The following is a 21033-nucleotide window of genomic DNA, read 5'->3' as shown; positions in this document are numbered from 1 at the left end:
ATGCTGTGGGAAACCTATGCAGGAGCAGGGTCCTGGCAGGGACCTGCAGACCTGTCGAGAGGAGCCCTTGATGGAGCAGGTTTCCTGGTAGGACTTGGTAACCCTGCAGGGGGCCCACACTGGAGCAGGCTGTGCCTGAAGGACTCTACTCTGTGGAAGAGTGACCCACGTTGAAGCAGTTTGTGGAGAATTGCTACCCATGGGATGGACTCAGGGTAGAGAAGTTTGTGGAGGACTGTCTCCTGTGGGAGGGACCCCATGGTGGAGCAGGGCAAGGATTCTTCTTCCTGAGAGAAGTGGCAGGAACAGCCTGTGATGACCTGACTGTAACACCCATTCCCCATCTCCCTGCCCTGTTAAAGGGGAGGAGGTAGAGCTTGGGAAGGAGGGAGGAATGGAGGTGGTTTTAAGATTTATTCTACTTCTCTTTATCCTGCTCTGATTTTGTTAGTAATAAATTACATTAATATCCCCAAGCTGAGTCTCTTTTTCCTGTGATAGTAATTGGTGAGTGATCTCTCCCTGTCCTTATTTTAACCTATGAACCCTCGGTTATATTTTGTCTCCCCTGTCCAGCTGCAGAGGGGAGTGATAGAACAGTGTTAGTGGGTGCCTGGCATTCAGCCAGGGTCAACACACCAGACTTAGACATTACTATCTCTGCTTCCTATGGGACTCGGAGGAAGATTTGTTCTGTATTATGGGCTCTACACTTCACTGTAGAAAATGTTCAAAAGGCATCTCTCCAGAAGTGTTTGGAAGGTTAAAAAACGTAGTTATGAATAAACCTGAAGAAACATTCAAGTGGCTGGCAAATCAGTGACTACATGGCTTGCTTAGAGTTGCAAGTGGTTCACGGCAGTAGTTTAAAAAGAACTCAGATCTCATGATTCTGTCTGAAACTGCTTCAAAGAAATTGTTTGAGAATGAAGAATGGTAGTGGTCCATTCTCACCACTTTTGAAACCACATGGAGTAAGGTATAAACCAACCTGCACATGTAGGAAGGTTTCAAAGAGAACCCAGCAGTAAAGGGCTTTGGTTGTGTCCTTTAACACTCATTATTTCTCTCCTGAATCACAGAGAAGACTATATAGATAATTTCAAGTACACCCTAAAAGTACTTTTTGAGTACTACGTGAAAACAGCCCTTTGCTTGGCCTCAAAGAATCTAAATCTGCTTAGTTACATTAAGAAATAATATTAACTGTAGAGGGGAAAGTATGTCACATTCTTAAATAGCTAACATAATTTAGATATATTCTTTATTTGATTGAATAATTCTTTGAATTATACTTGGATTACTTCATAAATTAGGAACATTGCCCACACTATATTGGTCACAGGTGAACACCACCATGTACATGGATAAATGTAATTCATTCAACAGTTCATAAGACTGTCCTGGGGTAGTCCATAATGTTATTATATTTCACATCTTTCTGTGCCCAAAACTCGCTCCCGTATCTTTAAGACCCTACAAACGAGAATCTTAGTGTGTAGGGGGTGCTATCAGGGGCATTCTTACACCGGCCCTCCCGGACAGCCTCCTGCCTTTTGCCGTGTGCTCTTTGCTTCACTGGCTGCCTGGTCTTTGCTTTGGCAGAGGTTTTGCTTCCCTTTTTGCGTTCTCTTTTCCTTTTTTTCTCACCTCGGAGAGGCTGCCTTGGGGGGAATTCCAGAGGCGCCGCCCCGTTGCTGCCAAGCGGGGCAGCCCCGTCGCAGTCCCCGCCGCTCCCACGCACCGAGCTGCCCAGCCGAGCAGAGCAGACCACGAGTGGCCCCGGCCCAGCCCCGCCGCCTGGCTTTGCCTGTCCATCCGTCTCCTGCCGCAAGGAAGGTGAAGTCCCTCCCCGAGTTCCAGCCCTTTGATCCAGAGAAGGGTCTCCAGCTGTCGGGGAGGTGAGCAGAGCAGGGAGCGGGCAGGAGGAAGGCTGACACCACCGCTCCCTTTGTCATTCAAACCACGCACTCGACTGCAGAGCACCACCTTGGAAGGGACGGGTGTCCCCAGCATTTTTGGGCCTCTCTTTGTTCTCGAGATTTAGCAATTTCGTTTCTAGCAGTTATTCAGTTGGTTGGGTTGGTTTGTTTGTTTGTTTGGGTTTTTTGCCTGTTGCTGTTCTTCTTGTTAGTAAACTGCTATTTTTTTCACTTACCTCTACTTGCATTCGGTCCTTATTGGTGAAAAAGGACTGGTTAAACCTATAAAGGACACTACTCATTTCAGAGTGTTCTCCTTTAAATTGTATCAAACCAAGATACAGACCCATGATCCCCCATGGACTATCACACACACACACATGCACCCCTCCTCAAATGCTGAACTTCACAAATAAATCTCAGATTCTGATCTCATTAATTCTTATTTTACTTCACTGATTGTGATAGTATTTCAAGACAGCACCAGGATAAAGAAACCTGATCTCGTTAAAACTAAACCTCTCAGAAGGCTGTCCAAGTACCTGTTTTCAAAGATGTGTACAATAATGATGAAGCCTATATGATGTCGCAGTACAGGGCAGGATGAAAACTGCTTTTTTGTGAAAGTTGCTATGCAAAGGCTCCACATGATCCAAGGTATATCCAAGCAAAAGCAACTTTGTGGCTGTGACTTGGGGGTGATCCAATGATCAAAACCAGCATCAGCTGATATTCCAAGAATGCAGGCTGAAGCAGTCTACACCATCAACCCATATATTATGTACAATTTTTATAAAACTACACAGATCTTATCAACATATCTACATGAATAACTAAACTGAGATGAAACCAAACTGTACTGGGAAGTTTGACTTCTGTAGCCATGTACTGTAGATTGCTCTGTTGTAGAAAATTTTTTGTAAGTACACAGTCTTACAAGCTAAGCTTTGAGACAATAACAACTTCATACATAGCTACAGTTTTCACTGGAAGCTGCTCTTGATTTTTTATTTACAATTAGTATTTAGATGCTATGTTCATGTAGAATTTGATGGGGGAATCAAGCTATAGGTGAACCAATAGATTTACTGATTCTGGAATTTTAAGTCTACTCACTCTCTATTTCTCTGTATCATTTCCCCACCATTTATTTTCTAGAAAATAACTGCCTCTGTAATAGATCACAATCTTTTCTTTTGGAGAATATAAAAATGTAGGCTACATCAGAGCTACCTTTCCTCCTCCTCACAATCTACTCTCAGTAAAAATGCAGGGCATGCTTCTCAGACAGGTTACAAATGTGTCTTGGCTTGAAAACAAAGTTAGTACCTCTCAGCAGAAATAATTAAAAACTTTAAAACATATTTTGACTCAACTATAATTCATTACAAGAGCTTCTAGTTATCTTGAAGTACAATATCATTGACTGAGAACTGCAAAGAATTCTTCAAAGAATAAAAGACTAAAGAGAGAGTAGACAAATGTACAAATGTTTTGAATATTTTTTCTTAATAAAATGTTTATATAAAGGTAAAACCAGACTGTTCATAACGTGCATCTTTCTCCCTTTATGCCTGCAATAGTAGCAGTTCTCACTGGTCTGATTCTGCAGTGTGCTGAGGGCTTCCAGCAAAATGCTGAGCTGAAACTTTGAGATTATCTGAAATCTTACCTGCAGCTTGTTAAAAGAATAAAGCTATAGTATATGGGAACTTGTTAAAAACTAAATCTTAGATACACAGACAAACAAAGATCTCAGATACATAGATTATGTATATTGACTACTACATTATTATAACATAACTGTGTAAAAATCCTTTTGATAGCTTTTTGATAACTTGACTTCATGTAATTTAACTGACCCTTATTTGCTAAGATATTTTATTAGCCAGTGTTTGGAAAGGAGCCAAAAGAAAAAAAAGAGAGAAGTCAGATTAAACTGTAAATCTGTGGTTGGCATAGGTTTAGCAAGTGTTACAGAACATAAGGAATGCAGAATCCAGTGCTATTTCTTGGAAAAACTAGTATTAAATGAAGGACAAATGCCTGAGCCAACAAACTATGTCTTGTTCAATTCCTAAATACATTACAAGATAATGAAGAAAAATCAGAAAAAAGTGTTCCACTGCTAAGCACCAACTTTGGAACCAGTACAGGTAGCATACTTGCGGCTTACTCTTCATATTGCAAATGAAGATGAAAGTTAAGATTCTCCAGTAAAAAAAACCCACATCCTATGGCCTTAAATTAACAGTCCTGTCTTGACTGCGGCAGAGAGTGAAAGAAGTTACAGAACGTTAGAATGAGGCACGGTAGGTGCAAATTGATCTTGTCAGATTCCTCTCAGTATTACACACCATTATTGATAAAATGCATTACATTAACTAATTTCATGTATTTCAGCATTCATCATCCTCAGTTTACTTCATCTGTAATTTTGCAATTTAGGGATGTTGAGCCATGTCCTCCATGACACATAACCTACATCAGTGCATGCCCACACTGAGGTCATTACGTAGCCAGAGTTATCCTTTCACCATGAGCGAGTCACTAATATCCAAGTCAGCTCTAAAGAAAGACACTTTTCATAATCACCCAACATCTGATAACTGAAAACATATGGATAGGTTTAGGTAAAACCTGCAAGGAGCCTTTACTAAATGGAAAACAGGTGCTCCACTTCCATGCCATGTAATACCCTATTGATCGTTAAGTCCAAAGGTTACAGGATTAATAGCTTCCTTGTGGTAATCAGGGAGCAAAGACACTGGCCATGGTCAAACAGCTGGGGCATATTTTACATATTTGCAACATATGCTTCAGTTTTAATGAAAGTAAGGGGTTGGCGCATTTATTAATCTTGTAACTTTCTTCGCATAGGAAGACCCATTTTCCCGAGTTTTCTATTATACCACATGAAAAAACTAGAGAAATAATACAAGCCAGAGGCCACTACCATCTGGTGTTACAAAATGTGCATGTTTTCTCACAAAAATTCATTTTGCACATAGCTTTAAGAAAACACTCACTAAAAAACCACAAACCTGCACCCTTTCATTTAGACAAAACATGTAAGAGGAACAGCAGTAGTTAAGAGAGTATGTCTAGTGCACCAGAAAGCAAAAGCAGCCTACTAGCTTCTAACAAAAAACAAGTCAGTCCTAACCATGTGCTTATTACTTACAATTTAACCTAGTGCAAAATACCACCCATTGCAAACATACTGAGTAAATAGAGTAGTCCCTACATGCTTGTTTTTAAAAGTGTAATTTTTTTTCCAATTCAAACAGCATATTTAATCTTGAGAGCTCAAAACATTTGCAATAATGAAGACAGCTTTGAATTTATAAAAATCAACCTTAACACCTTCTGTATAGAAAAATAGCTCTTAAATATTCAATAAAAGGGCTCACTGAATGCACATAGTAATGTCAGTACTCACTTTTATTCAGCCTTGGTAACTAGATCTAGAAAAATGTTTGAACTCTGGTGTCAGTTTGAGAAAGCTGAATATTAGATCACAACATCGAAACCTAGAGTGATATTTCTAATTAGGTACATTTTGCCTGGCGTTTTTTCAGAGAATCACCAGAGAATGGGGGGTGGGGGGGCAGGGGCGGCTGGGGAGGGGTTGACCTCTGCCCTCATCTCCTCCTTTAAAGGAGTTTGTTTAGCAATTTCCAAAACCCACTAAGCAGTAACTACACAGGCTGGTTTAAACTACAAGCAGTCAAGTACTATTTGTGGACTAATCACAGTGGTTAAAATATCCAGGAATACACACTCTACTGATATGATACATTTGCACCAGATCTAATAATAAAGCAGAAAGAAACAGGAAAAATGGCCTCAAATGGATGGTAGATCAGTGTTCATCAGAAAACAAATGATGATTCAAAGCTAGCATATTGAGATAAAATTCAAGCTCTCCACAGCTACATGATGGACTTTTTAAATAAATCATGTATTTTATTGCTAGAAATGGATGCTCACATCATTCAGTGTCCAAAAAAATCACATATGTGTTTTGTAAAAGAAGATTTTGTTAGTACAGTGTCAGCTGATTCTGAAATTATGCAGCTAACAATTTAAGTGATGTATAGAAGAATTTCACATAATAATTGTAAAATGTTTGACCTGGCAACGGAACAAGGAAAATACTTTTATTTTTTTATCATCTCTTTAGCTAACAGAAAAATAATCATTGAGGGGATTAACTAATCACAGTGAATTTTCTGACATTTCAAATGCTGCTGCCAGCATATGAATTTTTACAGCGGTGTATAAATGTACATCTCAGCCAGAAAAAAAAGTCAAGAGCATAAATTAAGATGCACTGTTTTTCTCCTCTCAGGAAAAAAAAAAAAATTATTTTATTACAACAGAAGTGGGGGGACATCTGTGAAGGTCAAAATAGTCTCAGTTTTAATGCAGAGTTGTTGTAAAACTATCTATTTTTTTCTTTTTATTTTCTTCCACAAATATCACCTGATAGGAAAACACCAACAAGAACTGGGCTGTCTTCACTGCACTCATTTCACCAGAAAGCCATCCTGCCAGTGCTAGCCATTGCTTCAGTGGTGCAAGGTCATACTGATTTATTTTCTTTGTTTTTTCCCCTCTCTCTGGGGTACAACCAATCCAAGAAGTCCCATGGCTTGGCTCAATAATATGTGGAAATGGGTTGTTATTTGCTGTGGTTGCAATCCTCAACCTAACCAGCAGCATCTAAACTGAATTGCATCCACTCAAACAGGTGAATGATCTGCTATGGTTTCCCAGCTTGCAGGGCACAATGCAAACTTCAAACAAAGTGAATGTCTTCGAGAATTGTGATTATTAAAATGTCATATGGAGTGCAAACATTCAAGACATTTTTCTATCCAGCAGTTCTTTCAGAATTTTAGATGTCAGTATCCCATCATTGACCAGTACAGAGTTGCTATTTCCACACCATTTTTCCCCTGAAGTGCAGCCCTATTTGTAGTACTCAAGACAGGAGGAATTTTTGTCCTTCAAAACCAGTTGTTGCTGCAGTTATCTTCACAAATGCTATCAAGTTCCAGACAGGCTGAGTTATTCTTGTTCCTGGCAGAAAAGAATATTTCATCTAGCTCTGGACCAAGAAAAGAAGAAAACGAAGAGGAAAACGAAGAGGAAAACGAAGAGGAAAACGAAGAGGAAAAAGAAAAAGGAAAAGGAAAAGGAAAAAAAAGAGAAAAAGAGAAAAAAAAGAGAAAAAGAGAAAAAAAAGAGAAAAAGAGAAAAAAAAGAGAAAAAGAGAAAAAAAAGAGAAAAAGAGAAAAAGAGAAAAAGAAAAAGCAGGATTTATAGACCTCTAACCTTTCCCTCAACCCACTATAGCATTATTAGGATGATAAACAGCTCTGTCCAATTTTCTGGACTAAAACACATCAACTCCTTTTTTAACTGTCGGTAAAAACAGTGTCATGTCTAAATTCTCCCATCCCCAGATACCAAAGTGCTAGGAAGGATAATTACCTTGTCATCTCTATCATCCTCTTCTTCCTCGTCCTCTAGCATGTCCTCCACTACCTGCAGACAGAAACAGTAGTAGTTGTCATCATTTAAAAAGAAAGAGTTTTGTTCTGTCAATTCTAAGCCTTTTGTAGATGAAAACTTTATTAACATTTGAAATAAATGCACAGAGGGAAAATGCACAACTAGGAAAAAACACTTGATCTAGAGATTCAAATTTAGGAAAGTGTTATAGCTTTAATTGACCTACATTGGGGAATTATGTACTGAAAACCCTTCCTTTGCAAAATGCTTGCTTGACAATTTAAGTATTTAAAAGGTAGTTCAAAATTCAGTATATGCCTACTTTAACTAAAGGAATCCTTTGTCAGCTCCACTGCTGCCTATGCTGCCACATGCTCACTTCAAATTTACAGTTACCTACATAAAAGGGCAACACTTTTAATAGAATTTATAGTATTCACCAAGAGATTCTTGAAGAACACAAAGCTGGTAATAAATTCAGAGTAGCTTATCTTCCTATCATGTTCAACAATGATATATACCATATGCTCTATCAACATTAGCACTCTGTTTCTTAATAATAAATTTATACAATCTGTGCATCTAACTTTATGCACATTAATTGCTAGCTGTACCTGCCACATCTGCATCTATGTGTTTTTCCATATATAGTTTTTCAGTCCAGCACCATGAAATATAAACATACATTAAATTATTTATCCAAATATTAATAGTTATATCATCAGCATGAAATAAACCACGAAGTTTAGTTTACAGAGAGATCAAGTGATTTTCCAAGGATAGGCCATGGCAGATTCGGACTTAAAAATCCCTCTCTCATGACATTGTGATCAATGACCCTAACAGGAAAATTCTCTGTTGATAGAATGAAAGTTGTACCTCCTTATAGCCAGAAAATAATGTGCTTCTTCATATCTTTATGTATATGTATATAAGTACTTATTAGGCTATAAGAAAATCCATAATGAAGGTCATCAAAGATCCAAGTAGCCCAGTGGCCTATTATGGGTGCAGAAACTTTACACTATGTATTATAAAATATGCATAAAGAGGAAAAGTGGAGGCAGAACTCACTGATGTGAAACAATTTATGTCATTTAAGACAACACACTAAAATTACCCCTTCATAGCCACTCCCCCCCTAGACAATGCTGCAAGGGTATTCCCACATCCAGGTGCAAGAATTTAAGGGATTTTATCCGAGAGCCAAATTCAGGTAAGGGAAGAGCTGAAAAATAAAAGTGTGTGTATCAGTTTCCTTTCTCTGAGTTAGCTCTACCATCAAGAAGGTCACAATTAGCCCTGTTACATGGGCCCACGCAGAGCATAAACAACACACGGTTTGATGCAACACTCCCATCTAGTAGAGCGCTGTGCATGCATGCAAGTCACCTGCGCAGTTCAAAACATTTGCAGTTTCAGCTGTTCCTTCTTCTTTGAACCCTGTCCCAGAACCCCTCTAACTACAGTTCTTTGGAGGGGAAGGAACCTCCAGTTCTGCCTACTGGCTGCTCTGTCCTGGAGCTTTGAATGAAGTAAAACTAGAAATACAAAGAAACCATAAAGAGCAAGCGTGTCCAAAAGCATGAGAAGGAAGCATGATCTGAAAAATTAAGGAATTACTCTTGAATTCTTCCCTGCCCAGAATAACAATTTTAGCAGGAGGAGCCTGACTGACCAAATCTTCTATACCCTCTGACCTGGCGCCAGTCAGGCAGGTGTACTTCTGAGTCCCCTCAGGCAGAAGAAGGAATCCAAGCTGTGCTCTAGCCACTATCCATGAAGAAGTCTCCCTCACCAGTCTATTTTCTCTTGGCCTTTAGGCCAGCTCTGCTCCATCCCTCAAAGAAAGGGGGTCAGAGACAGCAGAGAGTTTTGATCACAGGGAAATGCTGAGAGCAAGTTGCTGAAATGAATGTAGCTCCTGCTTAGTTCAGTACACCTCTTACATCCCATTTAGGGGTGTTTGAGAGGTCCAGCCTTCACTGACCACTGACCACTCTGAAACAAGGGCATTTTATGTTTCCCATGCACCTGAATCAACTTCTTGTTCCTCTCCTGGTTGCTCACTGCTATATTCTCTGGGCTGTTCAAAGTCTTTGGGGAGCTGAGCTGTAAACTATATCACTGGAGTAACTGAGTTCTTCAAAAGAACACATCCTCAGGTGTTTAATGCAGTTGGTTCCAGTGACTCAGTTTACTGAGCAGCTTCACCAGCTCTACCAAGAAAATGGTAAACTGAGAAAAGAGGAGGAAAACAAACCATTAAGGGCTGCAGGAAGATGGAAGCTCTCTTAGATCAGTTTTTCCACATGCAAAACACCTGCTTAACTACACATTAATTGACTAAAGCCCTAGATATAAAACAGATCTGTTGATTCACACCCTGCCTAATGCCCAGAGCTCACTAAGTCAGTAGGTGTCTTACTTATCAACATTCATATTCCCCAGTGTACTAGTTTGAAAACAAACCAGTGGGAGGCACCAAGTCAGAATAACAATTTAATGGAAATTAAAGAAAAGGGAAAAAAAGGTAAAAGAAAACACTGTCAAACTGACAGAGTCAAGGTACAACCTGACACCCTGTTAGGCAGGGTGGTGGCTGCAGTCCTCTGAAGCAGTGATCCTGTAGTAAAACAGTCTGCTCTTCCTCAGGAAGTCCAGTGGTGGCTGTGTAGCTCCTGTCCTCTGGAAATCCAGTGGGAAGGTGTCTCTGGTGTTCAGCCTCAGATTATATCCACGATGGGATGCTTGGTTCCTCCCTCTGGGTGGAGCATCTCACAATGGGGTAATGAGTCATGAGGCAAAGTGTTGATTAGGCTCATTAACAGAAGATAGTCCGGAGGGAGTTATCTCTGAGTCAGGCGGCAGGACAATGATGGGCAATTAACAACAAGATAGTCTGGGGGGAGGAGGCAAGGAAACACTGCCCCACCTGATTTCAACAGCTGATGGGATGGTAATAGAATACACTGCAACCCAGGACATTATCCACCCCTTATTCTATTACCATCTACATTATCCCAAATCAATACCTTCTTAAACTCTAAAACACACATACATATATATATATATATATACACAGTGAAACCTACACACCGTTCTCACCTAAGATTAGGTCTCCTTGTGGTACACAACGGGTTTCCCCATCTTTCTGCATTACCCACCAAGTGCAACCAGGTCCTTGAGCAAAGACAATCCCACGGATGGGTTTGCCTTTGCCTGAGGTGGGATTAATCCAAACAGTCTTTCCTAAAATACCTCTCAGGTGTACCACAGGGACTCTATCTCCATCCACTGTGTGCAAGGGTTCAGACTCGGCAGGACCAGCTCGATTGATGGACCCTCGGGTATTGACTATCCAGGTGGCCTTTGCTAAGTTCACTTCCCAATTTTTGAAGGTCCCCCCCAAGTGCCTTTAGGGTAGTTTTAAGTAGTCCATTGCAGCGTTCAACTTTTCCAGCAGCTGGTGCATGATAAGGAATATGATATATCCATTCAATACCGTGTTCTCTGGCCCAGGTGTTGATGAGGCTGTTCTTAAAATGAGTCCCGTTGTCTGACTCGATCCTATCAGGGGTGCCATGTCTCCACAGGACTTGCTTTTCCAGGCCCAGGATGGTGTTCCGGGCTGTAGCATGAGGCACAGGGTAGGTCTCCAGCCATCCAGTGGTTGCTTCAACCATGGTCAACACGTAGTGCTTGCCTTGGCGGGTTTGGGGAAGGGTGATGTAGTCAACTTGCCAGGCTTCACCATACCTGTACTTTGACCATCGTCCACCATACCACAGAGGCTTCACCCGCTTGGCCTGTTTGATTGCAGCACAGGTCTCACAACTGTGGATGACCTGTGAGATGCTGTCCATAGTGACCCCTCGGTCACGGGCCCATCGGTATGTTGCATCTCTCCCCTGATGACCAGAGGCATCATGGGCCCAACGAGCTAGGAATAATTCTCCCTTGTGCTGCCAGTCCAGATCCACCTGTGATACTTTCACCTTGGCAGCTCGGTCCACCTGCTCGTTGTTGCGATGCTCTTCATTAGCCCGACTCTTGGGTACGTGCGCATCCACGTGTCGAACCTTCACGGTCAGCTTCTCTACTCGGGCGGCGATGTCCTGCCAAATCTCAGCGGCCCAGATGGGTTTCCCTCTGCGCTGCCAGTTGGCCTTTCTCCAGCGATCCAGCCATCCCCACAGAGCATTAGCTACCATCCATGAGTCGGTGTAGAGATAGAGCCTCGGCCACTTCTCTCGTTCAGCAATATCCAAAGCCAGCTGGACGGCTTTAAGCTCTGCAACCTGACTCGATCCACCTTGTCCCTCGGTAGCTTGTGCAACTCGTCGTGTGGGGCTCCATACTGCAGCTTTCCACTTTCGATTAGCGCCTACAATTCGGCAGGAACCATCAGTGAAGAGGGCATAACGTCTTTCAGTCTCCGGTAGCTCATTATATGGTGGGGCTTCCTCAGCACGAGTCACTTGCTCTTCCTCTTCTTCAGAGGATAATCCAAAAGTCTCACCTTCAGGCCAGTTTGTTATAATTTCTAGAATCCCAGGGCGATTCGGGTTTCCAATACGGGCACGCTGTGTGATGAGGGCGATCCACTTGCTCCATGTGGTGTCGGTGGCATGATGCGTGGAAGGAACCTTTCCCTTGAACATCCAACCCAGCACCGGTAGTCGGGGTGCCAGAAGCAACTGTGCTTCAGTGCCAATTACCTCTGAGGCAGCTTGGACTCCTTCATAGGCTGCCAAGATTTCCTTCTCTGTGGGAGTGTAGTTGGCTTCAGACCCTCTGTAGCTTCGGCTCCAGAATCCCAGTGGTCGGCCACGAGTCTCACCAGGCACCTTCTGCCAGAGGCTCCAGGACAGACCATTGTTCCCGGCTGCAGAGTAGAGCACGTTCTTCACCTCTGGTCCTGTCCTGACTGGGCCAAGGGCTACCGCATGAGCGATTTCCTGCTTGATCTGGGCAAAGGCTTGCTGCTGTTCAGGACCCCAGTGGAAATCGTTCTTGTTGCAGGTAACCAGGTAGAGAGGGCTCACGATCTGGCTGTACTCGGGAATGTGCATTCTCCAGAAACCTATGGCGCCTAGGAAAGCTTGTGTTTCCTTCTTGTTGGTCGGCAGAGACATTGCAGTGATCTTATTGATGACCTCGGTGGAATCTGACGTCGTCCATCTGCCAACTTACTCCCAGGAACTGGATCTCTCGGCAGGTCCCTTGACTTTGCTCCTTTTGATGGCAAAGCCAGCTTCCAGGAGAATCTGGATGATTTTCTCTCCTTTCTCAAATACTTCCTTTGCTGTGTTTCCCCACACGATGATGTCATCGATGTATTGCAGATGTTCTGGAGCCTCACCCTTTTCCAATGGCAGTCTGGATCAGTCCGTGGCAAATGGTGGGACTGTTGCTTCACCCCTGGGGCAGTCGGTTCCAGGTGTATTGCACACCCTTCCAGGTGAAAGCAAACTGGGGCCTGCATTCTGCTGCCAAAGGAATGGAGAAGAAGGCATTGGCAATGTCAATAGTGGAAGTACCACTTCGCTGCTTTGGACTCCAGCTCGTACTGAAGTTCCAACATGTCCGGCACAGCGGCGCTCAATGGTGGCGTGACCTCATTCAGGCCACGGTAGTCCACCGTCAGCCTCCATTCTCCACTGGACTTACGCACTGGCCATATAGGGCTGTTGAAAGGTGAATGGGCCTTGCTGACCACCCCTTGGCTCTCCAGTTTGCGAATCATCTCATGGATGGGAACCACAGAGTCTCTGTCGGTGCGGTATTGCCGGCGGTGCACTGTTGCTGTGGCGATTGGCACCTGTTGTTCTGCAACTCTTAGCAGTCCCACGGCAGAGGGGTCATCTGAGAGGCCAGGCAATGTACTCAGTTGTCTGATATCTTCTGTCTCCACAGCAGCTATCCCAAAAGCCCAACGATGTCCTTTTGGGTCCTTGAAATATCCATTTCTGAGATAGTCTATGCCGAGAATGCACGGGGCCTCCGGGCCAGTCACGATGGGGTGTTTCTGCCACTCGTTCCCAGTTAAACTCACTTCAGCTTCCAGTACAGTCAGCTGCTGGGATCCTCCTGTCACCCCAGAAATAGAATGGGTTCTGCTCCCACATACCTTGATGGCATCAGAGTAATTGAGCGCCTGTGTCAACCAAAGCTGTGTATTTTTTGTGGGTCAGATGTGCCAGGCCATCGGACCCACACAGTCCAAAAGACCCAATTCTCCCTTTCCTCTACCTGGCTAGAGGCAGGGCCCCTCTATTCCTGGTCATGTTGCATGTTGCTCCCTTCCGGTGAATACGTTCCTGAGGTCCCTTCAAGAGGATCGGTCATATTATCATTCCGCTACCGTCTGGAGTTCTGTGTGCAAGAGACTGGAGCAATCTTGACTCTAGATGTGGTTCTTGTGGTAATTGTCCCTCTTTTTAGTTCCCATACCCAAGCTGCTAAGGAGGAGGTGGGTTTTCCATCCCACTTACTCATGTCTTCTCCATGTTCCTGAAGGAAAAACCAGAGGTTACCTCGTGGGGTGTATCCTCTCTCCCTGGTTGGGGGACGCCGGCTCCTAATGGCAGAGACTCTTGTTGGTTCTGGCGAGATCTGGTAAATCTCTTCCTTAAGTTCCTTTTTCAATTTCTGATGGCCTTCTTCAATCAAGCTCCGGACTTGCTCAGCCAGCCTTGTTTCCACGGATGAGACATGGGTGCGAAACGGGGCTGTGACGGTGTCCTCGTAAATCCTCAGCTTGTTCACTAAGACGCCCACCCTGTCCTCGCCTTCCCTCCATTGCAGCGTTGGCAGGTAACGGGAGTATATCTCTGGTCCAAGGCGCGCGAACCTCAACCACATCTGTGACGTGCACTGGACACCATCTGGGCTCTTAGGAAATCTCTCATCTTCTGAGAAAATGATCTCCAGCACAGCCAATTCCCTCAGGCATCGGATACCTTGTTCCATTGTGCTCCATTTTCCTTGGTGCACCTGGAGGTCTTCTTTACAAAGGTACCTGTCCCTTACACTTGTAAGCAGTCGCCACCAGAGGCTGAGGGTTTCTTGGGTTCTCCCGATCCCCTGGTCAACGACCACATCCCGGGACAGAGATCCCGTTGCCTGGCCTCACTTCCGTCCAGAATGGTGTCATTGGCTGCAGCGTCCCAGATGCGGAGCAGCCAGGTCAGGATAGACTCGTTCGTCTGGCGGGTGAATTCCCTCCGCAGGTCTCGCAGCTCACCCAGGGATAGCGACCGAGTGATGATCTCTGGCTCTGCCTCTTTTGCTGGGTGCGAAGGTCCTGCTGCATCCTCGTCAGTCACTATGCGGACTGATTTGCTTTTTGACTTCTTCTTCTGCACGGGGGCAACTGCAATCGGTTTAGGCTGTTCTGGTTCAGTGATGGTTTGCATGGGGACGCTGACAGTGCTTTTGGTTCCTTTCTCCTCTGAGTCAGTCTGCATAGACATGGACGCTGTTGTTTTGCATTTGGTTCCTTTCTCCTCTGTGACACTCTGTGTAGAGATGGACACTGTTGCTTTCTGTTTGGTTTCTTTCTCCTCTGTGTCAGTCTGAGTAGAGATGGATGAGGTTGCTTTGCTTTTGGTTTCTTTCTCCTCTGTGACAGTCTGCGTAGAGGTGGATGCGGTTGCTTTGCTTTTGGTTCCTTTGTGTGTGACAGTCTGTGTAGATATGGTATTTGCTGCTTTGCTCCTTTTTACCTCCTCCTCAAGCAGACATTGCACCACACTAAGTAGTGTTTTGTTTCTAAGTGTACAAAATGCAGGCCATAGAGAAAAAAGAGAGTAGAACTGACAAGAAGATTATATCATCTTTAACATCCAGAGGGAACTCAATATTTTCAAAAACTGCTGTGCCTGGCCAGAAAGGCTGGAAGAAACCACTCTCTACTCCTCCCACCAGGGGCTGGGTGTGATTGTTGAAGAGGTCCCAGACATAGGAGCCCAGACTAGGACAGCCAAACAAAATTGAGTATATATTCCGAATGGTATTCATTGCCTCGCAGGTTATTATGCTATAGACATAATAAACCAATAAAGCAATTCTCATACCATTCCCTGGTTCTAACAGGAGTAACACAACAGGCAGGTAGTTCCCCATGTGAGGAAAAATATAGAGAGCAAGATACAGTACCCATGCAGACAAGCTGAGCACCATGGTGAATAGGTTTCTGTTTATACAAAATTGTAATTCTGACTTTTTCTCAGAGCCAGCCTCACTTTGGGTGCCACATTATGTACTAGTTTGAAAACAAACCAGTGGGAGGCACCAAGTCAGAATAACAATTTAATGGAAATTAAAGAAAAGGAAAAAAATGTAAAAGAAAACACTGGTTCAAATGGACAGAGTCAAAATACAATCTGAGTCCCTGTTAGGCAGGGTGGTGGTAGCAGTCTGGTAGAATGGTGGCTGCAGTCCTCTGAAGCGGTGATCCTGTAGTAAAGGGGTCTGCTCTTCCTCAGAAAGTCCAGTGGTGGCTGTGTAGCTCCTGTCCTCTGGAAATCCAGTGGAAAGGGTTGTCTCTGGTGTTCAGAGTCCCAGATTATATCCACGATGGGATACTTGGTTCCTCCCTCTGGGTGGAGCATCTCACAATGGGGTAATGAGTCATGAGGCCAAGTGTTGATTAGGCTCATTAACAGAAGATAGTCCGGAGGGAGTTATCTCTGAGTCATGTGGCAGGACAATGATGGGCCATTAACAGAAAGATAGTCTGGGGGGAGGAGGCAAGGAAACACTGCCCCACCTGATTTCAATGGCTGATGGGGATGGTAATAGAATACACTGCAACCCAGGACACCCAGACACTTAAAGATCTCTTTTACACACATCCAGAAATTTTGTTTCCTTGAGAAGGTTGAATAGCAGGATGCCTATCTCACATCAGCATTCAAGTTAGCATGGAGACAATCAGTTGAACTGGAAATCTCTAAAACTGTTGTAAATGATTGCACCTCATGGAAATCACTTGCATGACAATAAATTATCAAGATAATAACACTTCAGACTCAGGTGTGTTTTTTCCTTCCACATCTAATGATCTCAAACTACATTACATCCATAGAGAGGCAAAATGTTAACTTCTTCAAAGGGCATAAAAAGTCCTTTGAAATTACTTAATATCAGACTAAGCCCAGATTTCCATCTCCTTCACTACTTTTTTTAATTCAAAAGCCACTATCAGTCTATGTTCTTTTTCTAGTTTAGCCATGCCATCAATTACATTGAGATACGGAGTACTGAATTGTTTGGGAAGAAAAACAGAATTCATTTTTTTGTAGCAAAATAAAATGTAATGAAGTGTGCCAGTGCCCAAGATGCATAAATAATTCTTTGAAGTATAAAAAAAAAAAAAAAAAAAAAAAAGAAAAAAAAAAGAAAAAGAAAAAAACCCAACAAACACAAACATTCAGACAATATGGACATAATAAAATTCATTAAAGCACCAAAACAAGTGTTTTCAGAACTCTGCCACAAATTAAAACAAGGAAAGTAGATTCTTCATAGTCATATGATATATCAATTATTGGCACACTGAATCCTTACAAAAGTGTGAAGTACAGTCTACTGCAGAACAAAGCAAGGCTGTTCAAGAGAGGTACGGTAGATCTGAACACAGATTTCAGTTTACAATTGGATTAAGAATACAATAGAAAAATCCCCCACAATGGATTTTTTAATCCTTTGATTCTGCCTCATTTCTATTCAAATAAAGTGCCCATCTTCCACTCTGTTTTGAAGGAACATGGTAGTTTTTTGGATCCTTATGTCAAGCATTATACCTGGAGAAGGTATAAGGGAGGGAGGGAAATGGGGAAGGAGGGAGAGGAGAGAGAAGGTGGGCAAAAAAAAGCAAATAAAGATAAAATGAAATGTTATATTTATTTTAATAAAAGTTCTATGGCAAAAATCTTACACTGTCCTTAGAATATTCACTCTAAATGATGCCTTCTGATACCTTGTTTGAAATCAAGTAGTATTAATCAAACAACGGAGGGACACTAGGGAAATAAGAAAAATCTGATGCAAACAGTTAAAAGTGACATGACCTTCTGTAATATCACTTGTCACAGACTTATGTGATGCATATTGGTAGAAGGTCTTGAAAGAAACTAGACATAATAGACTGGAGGACCATTGCTCTGTCTCCACAGATACTATACACCAGGTCACCAGAAGGAAGTACAGCCATCACATCTTCACACTGAAGAAAACCTCAGCATCTGTGGGCTAGAATGCACTCTTCTGAGGAAACTGACATTAAATACAAATTGCATTTATTCTAAAGATCTACTGACTAACAAAGAGGATAGAATTTCTGAGAAAATAATTCATTTTGACTTCTAACCTCAACATCTGCAAAGCAGAGTTGGATTCTAGTTATTTACAGGTGTGTTAAATCAAAGCCCTACAGCTGTAGAGAACTTAGAAATACCTCCTCAATCTAAAGAACCAGTGGAAAAGTGAGGCTCTGAAACTTAGCACCACTTTTAATTAAAGGTCCTTCTCTCTTAGCGTCAGCCTGTCGTTTCTCAAAGTGTGCAAACCATCATTAATTCTCTCTGTTCTATGTTTTTCAGCTGATCCAAAAGAAACACCTGCACAGAAGATACTCTGATGTCTTTACATGTTTATAATATTTGCTCTTCACTGACACGTAAAATAAAGAAAAAGAAAGGAAAAATAAAGGGCATTAACTCTGCAGATAGCTCTGACAACTGTTACCTTAATACGTTAATATGAAGCAATGCCCCTCATTAGAACTTCTCCACATCTGCTTAGATCTTACTTGTAGTCCTTCAAATCTAGGCAGTTTCCAATAAAAACAAAACACTTTCTATGCCGCACATGTCATGATTTCAAAATACCTACAGACATTTGTATTTTCTAAGTATTAAAATTCATAAAAGAAATCAAAAGTGAGGATGAGATTTGGTTCCAAATTTACTTCATTTTCGATGTGAAAATAATGTAGTCAGAATTACACTGTTCAGGACTGTTTGGATTTATATTCATATTGTCCTGACATAAAATACACTGCAAGCTTGTGAGCCATGCAACTCAATGTATGCCTGTAAGTGTAATATAAAATTATGCAACGTGTACGGATTAAGAAGGATGCATAAAACTATTTGGGCTGTCTCAGATCATTTCCTGGTACTTAATTTGAAGGAAAGATATCCATTGTCCACAAGCACACTACAGCAGCAGTTAGGCACTCATTTTCACAACATGATGTCTGCTTCTTTTATGGAATTTCCAAGGAGAAACTTTACAGGAGATACATCTTAATTAAAATGTCCAACTTTTCTTTGCCACATTTGTAAGGAAAATAAAAATCAAATTAACAGATTCTGATTTAGAAGTACAGTATATCTGGGTCCAATCAGATTTATACTATTAATTATTAACTATTAATGTTTTGATCTTGGGGTATTCATCTGTAGTAATCATCAGAATAACTGAATTATTAGCTACAATAATTGGTGTGATAAACTTCCCAGTAATGTTGAATATCTTGCAGTACAGAAGACAGGAGAATAAAAAGAAAAGCATTAGTATATTACTGCTAAAATACTTTCTGATTTTTACATAGGCACTCAAATTACATCTTCTAACAATGCATTTTGTTAGCTTATTCTGGGAAGTGCTCATAATGTGATTTATTCTGATTCTTAATAGGAAATGAGACTAATACGGCTATCAGAGCCTTTTGATGCAAGCTGCTGATTACACAGTTCTGTAATGTCAACAGCAGAATTTTATTTACAGTATAATACATTTCTTGGAAACATGTATCAGCAATAAATACAGTTGATTATACAAGAACATGTAACCTTTTTGCTGTTGTCAGCTATATATGCCCTCAATATTCAACTGCCAATGTAGTTAAGAGCAAGTAATTTTTAACGTTACGATGGTACAAATACCGTACCATTTCTCTCATTTTCTTTCAATATTTGGTTATCTTTTTTTTTTTAGGTTTTTCTTGTATTTACGCAGTGCACTGTGAACTGAATATTAGGTGTTTATTTGAAGTATGTCTCCATCTAAAGGCTTCAATATGTACTGTACACTTGAAATGTCATATCTCTCAGAATGCTTCCTTTTTAGTTCAGCAGAATAAAAATAACTACATTCTTTGCTTGGCTAAGTATCAGTGAAAGATTACTATGCAGGACTATTAAAAATAATGCCTTCACAAAATATTGTGAATCAGAGTTCTTAGGCAAATCATGATTAATTATCTTATAAAGAACACAATGGCTGATTATACATTTTTATTGTTATTATTATTTCTTTTCAAATATATTGTTTCCATATTCTAGTAGGACTAGATATGCTTCTGTTATGAAATAGCATTTATCCAAGTTATTTTAAGCTTATGGGTGTGACTCAGCCTCTTAGATGCAGATTTGAAGCTGACCGGCTTTTTGGTCAAAAAATTTATGTTACATATTTTAGGTGAAAATGTACGTAATACACATATTGTTGTAATTTCAGTTAGGTATTTTTTTCCTGGTGTTTATGCATTTCTGTAAATACAGTAAAATCCCAAAGTTCTTAAAGTCTTGGCTTTATTAAAATGTTCTAAAGTGATAGATAGCCAAACAAAAATGAATAAAAATCTCACATTACTATGGGAATTTTTTCTAGAAACTAAACTGATATTAGGTTATGTGGTATTGATTATTTATAACAGCCACTACACCCTGTCAAGTGAATCTTGTTGCCATTTAAATCTGGAGGCAAATGCAAAAAAAAAAAAAATCATTATAACATCTCATACAAAAAATGCCTCCTCTGTGCAGTAAACTTCAAATTTATTTTAGATGCCAGCAGTATTGAAAGATTGTGGAAATAAAATGTGGCAAAATTAATTTTAAAAACCCAGTTGGTTTCTGACAGAAAAAAAATGCATCCAATTTTATTTTTTAAAAAATGCTGGAGATATTTAGGGTGCAGTTTTGGTTTTGGCCTTTTCTGTTCAGGTGATCAAAACAAGCCAAAACATTCAAAATTCTGTAGTGCATTTGGGTTTTGCAGCTGCTAGTGGGTTAAGAACAGGCACGTAAAGTTTTACCAAGGAGGTTAGTACATGCTCTACTACTGCATGCAAACCTCTGACAGAGGGATTACGACAGCATGAACAGCCTCTTTTAACTGCAGCCCAGGCAGTCACTTGCAGCACCACATTCTGTTATGCTGCAGAAGAGAAATGCTTGCCACCCAATATATTTCTTTACATAGTGTACTGTGGGACTGTTGAATTGGTACTCAATGCATTTAAAATATTTATAGTATCAACATTTATGTAAGATTTATGTTGATTTGTTCAGTTCTCATTTAACGGCAAATTATGAAGAGGATGTTTCATAAAGATAATTCTCCATTTAAATGCAGCAGGCCACTAAATATTAAAATTATGTTTCTGTTACAATCTAGAGCAAATTTGTCCAGCTTCAGCGATTATTTGCACTCATAAAAATTAGACTTGATCAATAAAATTTATATGCATGATTAAGATGACATTTTCATGTTTCTTTTCTGATATATT

At 41.2% G+C, this 21033-nt stretch overlaps 1 protein-coding gene across 6 annotated transcripts in view; it reads right to left on the bottom strand.

The window, feature by feature from the left end:
- Window positions 1–21033, bottom strand: part of MCTP1 (multiple C2 and transmembrane domain containing 1) — a 239916-nt gene that overhangs the window by 31888 nt on the left and 186995 nt on the right. For 3 of the 6 annotated variants that reach the window (XM_039567120.1, XM_039567119.1, XM_010393047.4), the window contains exon 17: window positions 7425–7478. In XM_039567120.1, the coding sequence (XP_039423054.1) occupies window positions 7425–7478 (54 nt within the window). Of the gene's footprint in view, window positions 1–462; window positions 2205–5865; window positions 7039–7424; window positions 7479–21033 lie in introns of those variants that run through there. The other 3 variants (XM_039567125.1, XM_039567123.1, XM_039567122.1) reach the window with 3 other exon arrangements.

Source organism: Corvus cornix, chromosome Z (assembly GCF_000738735.6).
Source record: "Corvus cornix cornix isolate S_Up_H32 chromosome Z, ASM73873v5, whole genome shotgun sequence".
NCBI lineage: Eukaryota > Metazoa > Chordata > Aves > Passeriformes > Corvidae > Corvus > Corvus cornix.
This window is presented reverse-complemented; position numbering and strand designations above follow the sequence as displayed.